The sequence below is a fragment of the Natrix helvetica genome, assembly GCF_964273705.1.
Source record: "Natrix helvetica genome assembly, chromosome: 2".
Classification (NCBI taxonomy): domain Eukaryota; kingdom Metazoa; phylum Chordata; class Lepidosauria; order Squamata; family Natricidae; genus Natrix; species Natrix helvetica.
Genome location: NC_138552.1, coordinates 104,995,103 through 105,010,690, shown reverse-complemented (window position 1 = coordinate 105,010,690; position 15,588 = coordinate 104,995,103). Strand labels below are relative to the sequence as shown.

The following is a 15,588-nucleotide window of genomic DNA, read 5'->3' as shown; positions in this document are numbered from 1 at the left end:
TATCCAGCTATGACTGTACCACCGAATCCTCAAAAATGAACCATGAAATTCTACAAACATCAGGAAAGTAATGAGCCATAACGCTTTTTACAAATGTGTATGGGAATGTACAACTGAGAAAAATGAAAGTTATAATACAGGATAGAATCTGAATAAGAACAGATCTACCAAAAACAGTCTCTGATCATTGCCTAGACATTTCATTGAGCAGAGGGTATCCATATTCACGGCTGCTCAAATAGCTGAGGACACCATATATTAATTTAATGTTGGTTGTTGAATCAAGGACAAGTGTCTATGGAGATTCTCGGTCATCCAGGTCATGACTCTTCCAAAGGTGCTTTTTCAAAAGGCAACTGGGCTTTCTTTGTTTTTTCTTGAAGATGTTTTGCTTCTCATCCAAGAAGCTTCTTCAGCTCAGAACTGAATCGGAATTTTCCCAATCTCTCATCATGGCTTTGATCATTCCGATGCTTTTTTTTTTTTAACTAAAATAGTGAAGAAGCATACTGTTCCTAGCCTAACTTCCATACTTGTTGTACCACACAGTTTTCCTTGGTAAGTGTAAGGATGGTTACAATCCCTTCTGGCATATTTATTACGTCACAAACCCAGTTTTTATGCAGAGCATTCTCAGATTATTTTGTGAAAGGCTGGATTTCTAATCAGAGATTGAGTAATCGGACAACATATTGCTGGCTTCCTCTTCAGCCCTGATGACGTTACCTAGTTGGGTAATGAAACATCTTCAAGAAAACAACCAGCTTAGAGAGCATCAAGATTCTCACAATTCAATCATGAGCTACAACTATTATCTCCTATTGGTTCCTCCCACCAATTTGACAGATATGCAGGGCAGACAAGACATTAATTTGCCTTTGGATTTTTGAGACTTAACGGAACGCTGCTAGCAAACTCTGAGCACAAACCCTGCTGAAAGCAGCCATTAATCCTGCATAACTCCTATGAAAATTACATTTGATTCCTGAAATTTCCAAACGAAACCAGAGGCATAAAACCGCTTTCCGGTCTGTTTAAAACTCCCGGCCGCTCAAAGCTCAGCATGACCGCGTTTCGCCAAAGAGCAGGGGGAACACCAATCGGGCGGCCGCTTCGAGACACTCTCGAGTTTGCGCCCGGTGCGATTTCTTTGGTGCTCACCGCACCGGAAGTGGTGGGGAGCCGAAGGCCCGGGGGTGGGTGGGGAATGGTGGCGGTGCTGCTGCTTGTCGTGGCGGCGGGCTCGGGCTCGGGATGAGCTGGAAGGCGCGGTGGGGCCCTACCCCAGAGCGGTCGCCCCCGGGCGACGGCGACCAGTCGCCGCCCCCTTCGAGCTCACCACCCCCGGCGGTGTCCCCGAAGTCGCCCCCGGCCTCTTTTACTTCCACCACCCCGGTCTCGGCTCCAGGCGGGGGGCTGTTCTCCTGGGTGCGGGAACGGGGCCTGGGCCATGGGGGCCGCTGCGTGGAGCCGGCGAGGGACACTTTCCGGGCCATGACGAGGCTCTATGGTGCTATTCAGCCCGCCGATTCGGTGTCCCCCATCACCCGCACCCACGGCGCCGTTTTCAATCTGGAGTATTCCCCTGGCGGGTAAGGATGGAGAGAAGGGTTGCTCGCAGCCGCTTCGGGGTGCCTCGACCTCCTCGCTTGCGTGGGGTGCGAGAGGTCTCCGTTTAGTGGCGGGCTCCGCGGCATATTTTTGTAGTTTTGGCTGCAGCTTGAATTATATCCACGCTTGCAAACGAAGAATTGTGTCTCCATTTTTATTGCTATACTTTTCTTCCCCCCTGAATTCAGTACAATTGTAATAGATGTTGCATCTCTTCTCCTCCACCCCCCCCCCCCCGCGCTGTAGTTTGCACGTAAAGTTATGAGGACATACTAGGATTGGGCAAGCAACTGCGCAAGGCCGGTTGAAGTGTTTGCAATTAGGGAAATGGGGACAGAGTAGCAACAAATGAGATAAGAATGCATGTGTCTCCTAGTAGTCGGATGCCAGTTGGTGTAATGAGAAAAATATGTACTTTAATGCAGGGGTCACCAACCTTTTGGCCTTCAGGGACCACTAAATCCATAATTTTAAATCCCTTAAACCACTAATATGATTTTTTCGAAAATATACATAGTATTTAGTGCAATATAAAAAATGCAAGTAATTTTTCTGCGGACCACCAAAATTTTCTCCCGGATCACCAGTGGCCCACAGACCAACAGTTGGTGACAGCTGGTTTAATGTATATCAAATATCTCAAGTTCCATTAGTCTTCCATCGACTAATGTTAATTTGCTGTGGTTTGAAGCTGTCACATACAAATAGAAGCTTTCACACCTTTTTTTGTGTAATTGTTTCCTATCCTTAAATTCTTTTTAAAGATGAATGTATGATTTAAATAGCACATGCAAAGCTGAAGTGTATTAACAAAAAATCCACACATGGGACTCATCTTAGTTGATAGGAATATTGCAATGTGCTGCTCCAAGGGAAAACTGCCATTTTTTTTTTGCTCTACTGCATTTATTATAAGATCAAAGGAAACTAAAGCAGGAAAAGCATAACTTTTGAATAATGATTTGTTGATGGTGGTGGTGCTCTTTAGTCAGTTTTTGACTCCTGATAACTGCCTGGAGAAGTCTTTGCAGTTTTCTTGGCAAGATTTCAGAAATGATTTGCTACAGAAATTTTGGTTTAAACTGTGGTCATAAGTTAAGGACTATTCGTTTTTGCATTGAAGAATGTAAACTGGTGTTGAAGAAGATAGCTTGGTTTAGCATAAAGTGAAATCTATTTCTCAGAGACCCTCATTATTTTAAATACTGTAACAAGTTAGTCCCCAAGTTACTTTTTCATATATGTCCAGATTGATTAATACACTTTACAATTTCTATTTGTTTTTTATCTTTTTGTTCTTGGATTAAGGTGATGCCGATATATTTCATATAATACATCACAACAACAAAAAATTGTTACAACAGTTTATTTAGTGAGCATTCAAAGTTATAACAGCACCGAAAAAGTCATTTATTACCCTTTTTCACACTTACAACCTTTGTAGCATCCCCTTGGTCAGGTGATCAAAATTCAGATGCTTGGCAACTGACTCATTCTTATGACAGTTGCTGTCTCTCAAAGTCATGTGATCATCTTTCACAACCTTTGGTCAAGCAAATTCAATGTTTTTTTAAAAAAATTCTCAGCTATATGTTAGCTGTAGTCCAGATATTAGGCTGTGAAAAGTATTTGAAAGGGATGCTTCTGCGAAGCATTCTTCAAAATGTAAAGGTGGCTGCATACTTTGAAAGGCTCATTTGATTGTTTCAGAGGCTCTTCTAGTTGACTGTATATGCATGGGAAGTTCTTTTATTGTTATCAACCATATGCCTCCTATAGGCTTAGATCTGTAGTTGAAACAATAGCCCACTGGGCCCTGAATGACAGACCTGCTAAAGTTATGGAAAAGTTATTTCAGCTTAGAAACTATTGTATTGAACAGATTGGGATATTGTGTAACGGTGATATATTTATTTGAACACTGATGTTTTTCATTTAGCACATATGTATTTTTATATAGTATTTTCTTGTGTCTATTTTTCTCCTGGAAATATATGGTGTATTTTATTTTTATTTTTTAAAATATAGTCTTCAAGATAATGTCAATAAACTATCTTTGCATTGTCTATCTGGCCACTTTTATTGAGAACACCAGAATTGCAGCCTTATTAAGTAACTATGCTATAGTACCTTAATAAGTCAGTCTTGCATAAATATGCTAAAGTTCATAATATGTTTCTGCACTGAAAGTTCAAAAATAAAGTGTATGCCTTTCATGCAAAATAAGTTTTGGCTGTAAGTACTTGAAACATAGATTGCCTGGTACTCCTTGATGGTAATAGTTGGATTGTTTCATCTTGTCAATTTATTTCTTAAACCTAGAATAAGGTGGCTGGTGGAAACTAAATTAATCCCTTTTGCACTAAATCAGCAGTATGCATTCTTCTGTGTCAGTGCTTTGACACTACTAACTTGGCTTGATTCACACAGTGTTATTTTGTGTTTCATTTTTGTTTGTCATGATATAGGTGTGCAGCATTTTTATATCATATTTCATTTCAATTACCTTCTGTTAGTAATGAAGGGACTATAAATGACTTGGTAATATTATTTAAATAGAACAAGCTGAATTCCTCTTAGCTCCATTTTTGTTTGTTTTCCCGGTGCAAAATCAGTGCATTAAACATTGCAGAGGCTTTACAGAACCATTTAACATTTTTTCCACAATCACCCCCCAAATGCAAAAAAAGCTTATACAGTTGAAAATCATCAGTGAATTGCAGTTAAGTTTCCATGGTGCAATTTGAGGGCGTTTTGAGGATGCCGAGTGGGACTGGAATTTGCTTGTATCCCATAAACTTTGGGTCACTATTGTTTGTTCCATGAATCCTGGTCTAGTGATACAGGACAGCAGCTTGTGAAATCATTGAGAAACCAGTATTTCAGGGTTCTCTGCTTTTGCCCCTCTCCTTTGATGTCATACTTTAAGTTTAAAAGGCATTGAAGGTTACAACTGGGCATTTGGACTTAGAAGCCAGAAATCTAGGACTTGTGTTGTTGTTGTTTTTACACTTACAGTTAGATCTTTTATTTCTCTAGGATATGAAGAATCTGCAGTGGGCTCTGATTTATTAAATTTATATGATTACCTATGGGTTCTTGGAATTTGATAGAAACTCAAAGCTAAATATAATTCTAGATTGTTGTTGTTTAGCATTGACATTCAGCATTCAGATGCATTGCTTAGCAGAACTAGTACTTTTATTTGGGGCTATTGGTTTTTTATATGCAAAGTTTGGGTTTTCCAGCCTTCATTAGAATTAATGAAGGACTTTCAGGTAACAGGCAAAACTTTCCCCTCTTAGTCAGTCTGGCATACGGCTTTTGTTTGATTGCTAAAATTTTTGCTCTTCCATTATTTTCAATCCCCCCCAATACCATCTATATTGGGTAGGTAGGTCCCACCATGCATTCTCACATTCGTCTTTGGCAGAGTTCCCCAGGCTTTTTGTCCTCTTCTTTGTGGCCATTAGGGCAATCTCCAGCTAGTAAGCTTTTAGCAGTACAAATACTGTTGCATCCAATTCAGGTTTGCCAACCCGCATTGTTCTTTATTAAACCCTTGTCTATTTGCATCGTAGCTGCACCTGTAATGTGCCAATGTATTTCTGGTGATAATAAGATTCTACCCTTAATGGCAGTCAAGCATCTGAGGCTTGTCCCCTCTCCTTTAGGAAACTTTCTCTACTTCCTCTATTCCTAATCTTAGTTTCTGTTATCAACTAGCTAGCATATCTTTGGAAACATGGATGGATATGTGAATAGCAAGCAAGAAGCCATAGGTAAATACAAACCATCACAGACTACCTATCAAAATATATTTTCTAAGTGACTTACTGTAAATATCAAAATTTAAAAAATAAATATAAACTTGAAAAACCCTATTTGTATTGCTGGAGATATTAAATATTAAATCATATTGAAAGAAGAGCCCAAGACGCATTAGAACAAACTGGCCAAAATAAAAATATTTAGTGTCAAATAAGCCATAGAGAGGACCATCAATCATGGTGTTCTTTGGAGGCTATTCCATAAAGCTTATTAAGAAGATCTTTGCCTTAGTAGTCACATGTTGCTGTTTGCTTGTTAGGGATTCATACAGAAATCCTTAAATACACACACACCCATCCATCTATCTATCTTTCCAATGATCCTAACCCCTATTTGTTAAAACACATTTATGGTTAAAAGCATTACTTTCAACAGAATCCACAAATTCACTTGGAGCCTGTGCAGCTGGTAAAGCATTGGCATATGCACTTGCAGCAATTCCAGTTCCTAATTTTGGAGCTTTATCTCCTTCTGTGAGGGAGATGGGCGGTTTAAAAATGTGTATGTGAGTGTGTGTGAGAGGGAGTGGGGCAACTTGAAACAACAGCAGTTTTTAAATTTTTTCTAAAGGCAGTCCTGTGTACAATAGATAGTAGTCTTTCAGAAGTGAAGTTATAAGAATGTGGATACCTGGTTAAGATATCTCCGTGCAGGTGTTGTTACAGCTGCAAATCAGCTAAAGTTCATAAAAGATGCTTCTAACCACAGAAGGTGTTAGAGTCTTTCTTTAACAGTAAGAGTCATTACATTACAATGGTGCTTAAAGGTATGTGAATTTATGAACTTCTTTGTTTAACTGGGTTCTCACAGGTGTGTGCTAATTGGGCATACATTCTGGTAGGGAGGCATTCCCTGAGGATGGGCTCCAGCATGTGTCTGAAAGCTCAGAAGATTAAGCCTCTGGTCCTGGTGACTGATCAAGATAGGAACATTGTCCTGGGCCACATATATTTGCCTTCATTCATAGGTTCTCTTTATCTAGGGTCTTCCCACTCCTGAGGTACCCCAAATTCCACTTAATGACCTGCACATTCGTTAATGCATTGAGCAGAGAAGGGATGAGGACTCATTAATGCCCTTTCAACTGTAATGGGCAGGGTCCATTATGGTTATAAAAAGATAACCACCTATTTCTAATAATGCAGTGTAAAATCTGTTCCTAAATTATATGGATGCACAAGTATTTTTTACAGAATTGGGGAGAAAAAACATTAAATCTTGCCTTTGCTGTTAGATGATGCTTAAAAAGAAGACTGCAATCTATACAATGTACTCGTAGCCTTATTGTGTATTTGTGATCACACAAACAATGATCAGTTAAAGCAATTTTGTTCATTGAAGCTCAAATGTACATGGGAAATATTAATTTAGCAAGTGCACAGTTTAATAAAGCATAATTATTTAAGGTTTGAAAAGGGAGGGAAAGGATAGGAATAGGAAATACATTCAAATAAAGACATAAATTGTTTCTTTGTGTGTAAATAGCCAGTTACATTTTATCATCTTTGTAATTTTGTTGATCAAATAGTAATCTCGTTGATGAAATCACCTGTAAATATCTATACATCATAGGACAAAGTTATTTGAGAGAGCACCTGTTTCCCAAGGGTTCTGCCCAACTGGTAACATGTTCACAGAGTTAGCTCACTCTGGTTCTCTTGAATTAAACCACGTCATCTGTTGGGATCCAAGAAGCATACCTTCTCTATCATAATGAGTGCCTTTTGGAATAAGGTATCCCCCTGAAATCTATGTGTCCCCAGCCTATTGGACTTCAGAACCATGTGTGATTTGGATGGGAGTCCTTGTATGTGTCTCTTGATGGTTTTTTAAAAATGTTTGTTAGCATGTTGTGCCTAGATCCCATCGTGGTTTTATCATGGTTTGGGTCTTAATATTACTATTTGAGGATTCACACAAGGTCAGTTGAATTTGGGTAGAGCCTAAATTGAATTGAATAAAGAAATAAAATTTGAAGCCTTCTAGAACTCTGTCTGGGGAGAAAGTACTTTCTTCCATTATTAGAGTGATATTTCTCTGATCGAACCTTGGATGATTGAACAAAGCATTTTCCTGCTCAATCCTTTTTGGACAATTATGTACATAGAACTAGTTTTACCAGAAGTGCTATAAGAGTTCATGAAACAGTTTCTGCTTCATAATACTGAAGTAAGTGGGAGAAAATAAAATTAACAATTTAAATGTGTAGAACATAATTTAGAGTATTTTAGCTAGAAATATTACACTGTGGTTATTGAAGAAAGCAAGTTTTTTGTAATGATTAAAAGAACTAGACTATGTGTGCTACTTCTGCCTTCTGCAGAATGCCAGCTGGGCGACTTTGGCCAATCCTACACTCTCAGCCCTAGGAAGAAGGCAAAGACAAACCACTTGTGAAAATTTTGCCATGAAAACGCCAAGGACTTGTCCAGACAGCTGCTTAAAGCCAAGATTGACTCAAAGAAACAACAAAGTTATTTTATTTTTATTCTGTTTATTCAGTGCATTCTGTAGTTGGTTGGTTTTATACATATTAATTTAAAAGAAGGAAGAAAAAAAATCTAACACAAAAGGAACAATTTTGTCTCATGATTAGTATTGTTGTTATTGATTCATTTCTAAGTGTGCATGGACCTTTTGGAGTCTTTCTTGTGAAAGAATATGAGGTTTATTATATGTAATATACCTGCTTCTCTTTGCTGTCCAGATCAGTGCTAACTGTTGCTTGTGAACAGACAGAAGTCCTGCTGTTCGATCCTATCTCTTCAAAGCACATCAAAACCCTTTCCACTGCTCATGAGGACTGTGTAAATAACATCAGGTTAGTCTCCTGGCAAGTGAAAATCAGTTGCCAAAGATTAAAATTCCAAAACCTGTTTTGTTCAACTCTAAAAGTAGTGACGGATGAAGTTGTAATGTTATCCAAATTAGTTGTCATTCGAAATGTTTGTTTTTCTTGCTCTCAATTGGTATCAAATATTACGTTCATGTCTTTGTGGAGACTCAAGCCACATTGCTGTGGCCAATGAGCAGGTAAAGTGGATGAGCACAGATTATTGTAGGAGCCTCAGTCTCTACAGAGGGGTCCTGTGCTTTCAGGTCCTTAAATTATTCGCTCCTCTTCTACAAGAGTTAGAGCCAACTGTGCCCAAGAATCTCAGAGGTTAGGTAAAGAAATGTGTTGAACTCCTGCCAGTTCTTCTTCCTACCCAAGGGGACCACAAACCAGAGTAATAATTGCAGTGTTCAAAAACCATGGCAATAGGAATGAATTTAAGACAGATGTAATTCCAAATGGAGAATAAGGATCCAAAGATATATGTGTGTGTGTGTGTTTATGTGTATATGTATATGTATTTGTGTTACAACCCCTGGTATGCCTTTATTTATCAGTACAAATACAACACAAATATATATATATATATATATATATATATATATATATATATATATATATACACACACACACACACACATACATACACAAAAAAAAACTTAACTTCAAATTTGATTGAATACATTTCTTTCTTAGTAACTAGCAAACATTTTTTTAAATGAATACATATGCAAGCTAATAATTGAACATGATATAATCATTTATAGTCATTTAAAATGTGTGTTTCTTTTCAAATGAGGTATTTTTTCATGGATTGTGAAATGACAAAGTAACGGTACCTGTAATACATTCTTACTAAATAAGCCAAATGTAAAATTGGTTACCTTAGAAAGCTTCTTCTGATATTTCTTACACCAGCAGGTCTTCAAAGTCTCACTTCAAGCACTACAGCCCATTTTTTGAGATCTGCTTTAGTCTTTCAGAAGTCAGATGCTTTAAAAGCACTAAACTGATACTATTCTTTATGGTATAATTATTTTTTGAAATCAATGCAGGGTAACATTTAGTGTAATGATTTAATTATGTTTGAACCTGACTGCATTAATGAGATCCTGTCCCTTTCCGTTTTTTATTTTATTTGTAGGTTTCTTGATAACAGATTGTTTGCAACTTGCTCTGATGATACTACCGTAGCACTATGGGATCTGAGGAAGCTAGATTCAAAAGTGTGCACTTTACATGGTCACACCAGCTGGGTGAAGAATATTGAATATGATACTAACACAAGATTGCTAGTAACATCGGGATTTGATGGAAATGTCATCATTTGGGATACCAACCGGTAAAGAAATTTCACATTGATCCCTTTTTTCACTTAGAAGACTGAAAAGACAACAACACTGCCTTTTTAGTATGTTATCAGAAAACTTGGTAGCTGCATGGAAATAGGATATGGTTGCACTTTTGAGTTTCTTGGTTCATATCTTAGTGTTGTGCAGAGATGTAGGTCAAAATTCATTCCCTATCCTTCTTTATTCTTTCCTTTCCCCTTGATTGTAAAGTCAACAAACTGTCATAACTGAAATTAGCATAATGCTTCTGGAAATTGTCCACTTAGAGCCAAGCTTGGAGCAGAATCTTGAAACGTTTTGTTAAATTCTAGTAGATGAGTAAGAATGACCACATCAAATCTTTACTATGACCATAAATCCAGAAGTTTTATTTATCAAAAATAAAACAGATAAAAATAGAGAATTAGAACTTTTATACTGAAACCAGTCAGGTGTTTTGAGCAGCAATGATATGTTACCACTGCATAATAGCCCAGTGCTTTACATCAGAACATGCACTATATTTCCAAAAGTATTCGCTCACCCATCCAAATAATCAGAATCAGGTGTTCCAATCACTTCCATGGCCACAGGTGTATAAAATCAAGTACCTAGGCAGGCAGACTGTTTTTACAAACATTTGTGAAAGAATGGGTCGCTCTCAGGAGCTCAGTGAATTCCAGAGTGGAACTGTGATAGGATGCCACGTGTGCAACAAATCCAGTCGTGAAATTTCCTCGCTCCTAAATATTCCACAGTCAACTGTCAGCTGTATTATAAGAATGTGGAAGTGTTTGGGAACGACAGCAACTCAGCCACGAAGTGGTAGGCCACGTAAACTCGTCCAACATCAGTGTGTGACCTCACAAATGCGCTTCTGGAAGAATGGTCGAAAATTCCCATAAACACACTCCTAAACCTTGTGGACAGCCTTCCCAGAAGAGTTGCAGCTGTTATAGCTGCAAAGGGTGGACCGACGTTACGTTGAACCCTATGGATTAGGAATGGGATGTCACTTACAGTAAGTTCATATGCGAGTAAAGGCAGGTGAGCGAATACTTTTGGCAATATAGTGTATTATATTCTTAATTAGAATTAAGTAGCCTGAGGCGATTCGTAAGAACTAGAATTTATTTGAAACACAAGTAAGTAACTAGCATAACAGCACAGTGAACTCCGGTTTGACAGCTATTTATACAGCCGCTGTCAAACCGGCAACCAATCAGAAATAGGTTAGCTCCCTCTGGTGACGCCTACTGGTATTGACCAATCCGTCTGGTAGGTGTTGAGTGACAGCTTGTGCTTTCTGGCTTTGGACACAACATAGTGTACAATATTGGTGGATTAGAGGTGCGGGAATATCTTCTAGAATACCTGCCACATGTTGTTTTACTTTATAAGCAGCAATATAGTACTGGGTCATGGCAACTGCTGTTTGTTTGAAGCGTGCTTTCCTCTGCTTGTGTACTGTACGTGAGACACTGTCAGCAACCTATGAAGCATAGGAAAATCCTGCTGCTTCTTTGAAGTGATGGAGCAGATGCTTTGTGGCTCAAGTTGAATGAGAGAGAAAGCTGGTTCTTTGATAAACTATTTTGGCATGCATATTCAGGTTGAGATTCCTCACTACCAAAATATCAGTAGAAAAATGATTGCATAGCCACTTTGCTTTTCTTTAAATTACATGTCGGACAGGAAGAGGAAAGATGAATATTATTCTTTAAGAGAAATACTATCTCAAACATAGGATTAAAATTTGGGGTACTTAAAACTATGGAATAAAAATTCTTGTGGTTTGATGGGTGTCTTTTCTTAGGTGCACAGAAGATGGCTGTCCTCACAAGAAGTTCTTTCACACCCGCTTTCTCATGCGCATGAGATTGACTCCAGACTGCTCCAAAATGCTGATCTCCACTTCTTCTGGGTATCTTCTGATCTTGCATGATCTCGACTTGACCAAATCTTTAGAAGTTGTCAGTTATCCCATTCTGAGAGCCAGGAGAACCACATCAAATTCTGGCAAGTTTTGGCATTTTGTTAATATTACCCCTGTAGTGCCTATATTGTTCCTAGATCTTGTGAGATAATAGATGGCATTGGATATATAGCATTGTATGCAAGAAGTAAGTTAACTTGAAAAGCCTGTATGGTATATATTGCAAAAGGCTAGTAGGCTGAAGGACATGTAGCAATAGCAATAGCACTTAGACTTATATACTGCTTCACAGTGCTTTACAGCTCTCTCTGAGTGGTTTTACAGAGTCAGCCTATTGCCCCCAGCAATCTGGGTCCTCATTATACCGACTTCAGAAGGATGAAAGGTTGAGTCAACCTTGAGCCGGTGAGAATTGAATTGCCAAACTGCTGGCAGCCGGCAGTCAGTAGAAGTAGCCTGCAGTACTGCAATCTAACTACCGTGCCATCACAGCTGCAGTACTGCAGTCTCTAACCACTGCACCACCATGGCTCTTGTGCTGAGAGTTCATGCATAATTTCTCTATTATCTTGCACACACTAAATTTATGGCTGCATTTATACACCATAGTAAATTAATTTCAGTGTATGAATTTAGCCTCTGCTAATTTTGAAAGCATTGTTTTATTGCATCTTTGTGTCTCTTTTTAGCTGCCTTAGTTGCCGTAGGGTGACTAAAACATTTGAGAAATAAACTGCATAAGCATTCTTTCTCTTAGAATAAACTACCATCTCATGTTCATACATGTTAATCCATTTGGATGGAGCCACTTATGGTCTGTTAACCTTGCCTCTTTTTATGAAGAGCTGGTAGTGCTTTGAGTGGCGTGTGAACTACCGTGATGCCTATTCTTTTTGTGACGTTTTGTGCTCAATGGAACCAGCCTAATGTTTTTGCATGGTAGCTTTTTCTGGAAGAATGCCAGTTAGGGGTGTTGCCTTATGGGTATGTTCTGCTGTTACTGATCTTGCAATAACAAGATTAGCTTTCAGAAGGATGAGATTCCAAGGAAAATAATCTGTAAACTATTCATTTCTAAATCTTTGCAATTACTTCTTAGAAATAAGCACCCAAATGATATCTAACACAAGAAAAGTTTTTAAAAATCAAGAACAATATTCTTGATCTTTCATGGAGCACCACTTTGCAAAGAGTTTCAAAGCCATGAAATTAATAAATTAGGAGAGGTATCTAACACTGTTTTTGTGTTTCATGTCATCTGATCTTGCTTTTCCATTCTCAGATCTGGCATCCGTCACTTCACCTGGTCCTAGAAGTGCTGAATCACCAGGACACCAAGGAGATTCAGGCCCACGTACTGAGAAACATACAGTACGAGTAACCCAACGAGAAGGTATGTAAAACAAGTAAATGACTAATTGCAAAATCTGAGCCTCTTCTATATGGCAAGGACTTATAGTACAAAGTGTTCTTTCCTATTGGACAAGGAGGGAACTAAAAATGGTGTTAATTGTAGTGATGTCATTCTGTTCCCTTAGGTGGTTCTCCACGTAATAGTCTTGAGGTTTTAACCCCAGAGGTTCCTGGTGAGAGGGATCGGGGAAACTGCATTACATCACTGCAGCTCCATCCCAAAGGATGGGCGACACTTCTTCGATGTTCAAGTAACACTGATGATCAGGAGGTAAAAATAGGGTGATAATAATGGTGCATATGTATGTTGATCATGTTCTTGCAGAAAAACTGGAGGTCTTTTGTCTATTAATGAAATAGAAGTGAACTGTCACTCCGTTGATAAAATTAGAAATACAGAACAAATGCGGCAGCAGTGTGTACAGTTGTAATCTTGAGTTGTAGTGTTTGCTTCATTTGGATCATTTGAATGATGTAAACTAAGCTTGGCTGAAAACAACGCAGTTGAACATCTGGTTCATTATTTTGCTTCATCCTCATCATCTTTCAAGGAGATGTCATCTTCTCCTTTGTGAAAAGGACTGAAAGACATGGAGAAAATCATATTCTCAACTTGTTTTGGTTCCAATAATTCAGGATGGAGATAGACAAAAGGAAATACAAATGTGTAAAGAATTGAGTATAATTGTACAGACATAAAGGTAGTCCTCAACTTACAACCACAGTTCAGCCCAAAATTTATGTTGCAAAGTGAAACAGTTATAGTGAGTTGTGTCCCATTTTACAACCTTTCTCAGTTCTTAAATGAATCTTTGCAGTTGTTAAGTTAGTAACACAGTTGTTAAGTGAATCTGGCTTCACCATTGACTTTGTTTGTCAGAAGGTCGCCAAAGGGGAGCTAATGACTCCAGAATGTTGCAATTGTTACAAGTCAGTTGCCAAGCATCTGAATTTTGATCAAGTGACCATGGGGATACTGCAGGAGTCATAAGTGTAAACAACAGTGCTGTTGTAATTGTGAACTGTCACTAAATGGAACAGTTGTAAGTTGAAGGCTGTGTATCAGAGCCCAATAGCTTAGTTGGCTTGAAAGGGGATTTGAAAATTCTCAAATGACAAGGTTTTATATTAACTCAACAGTTAAAAAGAAATGTCTCTGTTCGTAAATCATTTTTTCTGAAGACTTCCCTTACTACATTTAGGCACTTGTTTAGTCATTAAGAAAATGCTGAACTCAACAAGTTATAACCATAGTTTACAAAGCATTGCTATTGCTTATGCCCATGTAATTAGCTATAACATAACATTGTGCACAGTTATACTGAATGAGTCTAAACAGCAGCTGGTAACCAATCCTGACTAATTTAGAGAGGGTTTAAAATGGTGATGTCTATTTAATATTTAAATGTGAGACAACAGGGAAGTACTAGTGGACTATACACATTTATACTGTTACACGAAAGCCTCCATGAAATAGAGAGATATGCAATATCTGTGTTGATATAACATTAAATGTTATTTCCCCCCTACTTTCTGTAGTGGACCTGTGTTTATGAATTCCAAGAAGGAGCACCAGTGCGGCCAGTTTCCCCTCGCTGTTCCCTCAGATTGACTCATTGCATCGAAGAAGCCAATGTAGGCCAGGGCTATATTAAAGAACTCTGTTTCAGCCCAGATGGTCGAATGATCTCCTCCCCACATGGCTATGGAATCCGTTTGTTGGGATTTGACACCCAGTGCAGCGAACTGATTGACTGCTTGCCCAAAGAAGCTGCCCCCTTGCAGGAGATCCGCTCACTCTACTCGCATGGCGATGTGGTTCTGACTACCAAGTTCTCTCCAACGCACTGTCAGATTGCCTCTGGGTGCCTTAGTGGTCGTGTTTCTTTATATCAGCCAAAGTTCTAGGCTCCCCTTGCCTTCAAAGGAACATCTCTGTGTTTTTTTAATTACTTCAGTTTAGTTGGAGTGTTTGCTTTTTTAAACAAGTCTTGTAAATTTGGACAAGTACAGAGTTAATATTGGACTTAAAACTGATCCCAAGTCCAGTCCTTTATGTGTGCTGTGACTGAATTTGCACATTAGAACTTTTGCGTACATTATATCTCTCCACTCCTGATAATTCCATTCGTATTTAGAGGTAGCTTGGTAGCACTTGTAAACCTTATTTTTTCTGTGTGTCTCTTTGTGCAAGATGTTGGATGGGCTTGAAAGGAGGAAAAACAACCAGCTAAAACCTGTCTGCTGCTTTGTATCAAAGGAGTGGAGATCAGCTCACTTCGATTCTTTGATTTCTGGATTTTGCTGTGTATTTTCTCCTAAGTAATAGAGCACTTTCTTGCACATTATACTAAGTATAGCCAGCATTTACATTATTATTTTTTTGTGAACAACTAAATAGACTGTTATTGTTACTTTTTTGTATTTTTCTGCTGTGGTTCAGTTTGTAGGCTGGTACTCTTTAAGAACTGTGCAGTGTTAATTATCACTCTGTGCTCCCACACACAAACCTCTATCATCTAGGCCCCTCCATGACTTGTTGGAGAAAGTTTATTGGGAACTGAATAACTTAACATTTTTTCTTTCACAAATCTCTATTAAAGGAACATCTTCTGTTAAGTTATTGGACA

At 38.5% G+C, this 15,588-nt stretch overlaps 1 protein-coding gene across 1 annotated transcript; it reads left to right on the top strand.

Annotated features, from left to right (window-relative positions):
* Positions 1-1,084: 1,084 nt before the first annotated feature.
* Positions 1,085-15,372, top strand: DCAF10 (DDB1 and CUL4 associated factor 10). Its single transcript, XM_081942468.1, has 7 exons — positions 1,085-1,592; positions 8,150-8,263; positions 9,423-9,620; positions 11,426-11,628; positions 12,828-12,938; positions 13,084-13,229; positions 14,498-15,372. Exons 1-7 carry the CDS (start codon positions 1,255-1,257, stop codon positions 14,864-14,866), a joined length of 1,479 nt encoding a protein of 492 aa, XP_081798594.1. The 5' UTR covers positions 1,085-1,254; the 3' UTR covers positions 14,867-15,372.
* The last annotated feature ends 216 nt before the right edge of the window (positions 15,373-15,588 follow it).

Bases quoted from the DNA above. Each gene is read 5' to 3' on its own strand.
- DCAF10 (XM_081942468.1), top strand. From the start codon at position 1,255: ATGAGCTGGAAGGCGCGGTGGGGCCCTACCCCAGAGCGGTCGCCCCCG. The intron at 12,939-13,083 runs GTATGTAAAACA...CTGTTCCCTTAG, and splicing joins ACGAGTAACCCAACGAGAAG to GTGGTTCTCCACGTAATAGT. The intron at 13,230-14,497 runs GTAAAAATAGGG...TACTTTCTGTAG, and splicing joins GTAACACTGATGATCAGGAG to TGGACCTGTGTTTATGAATT.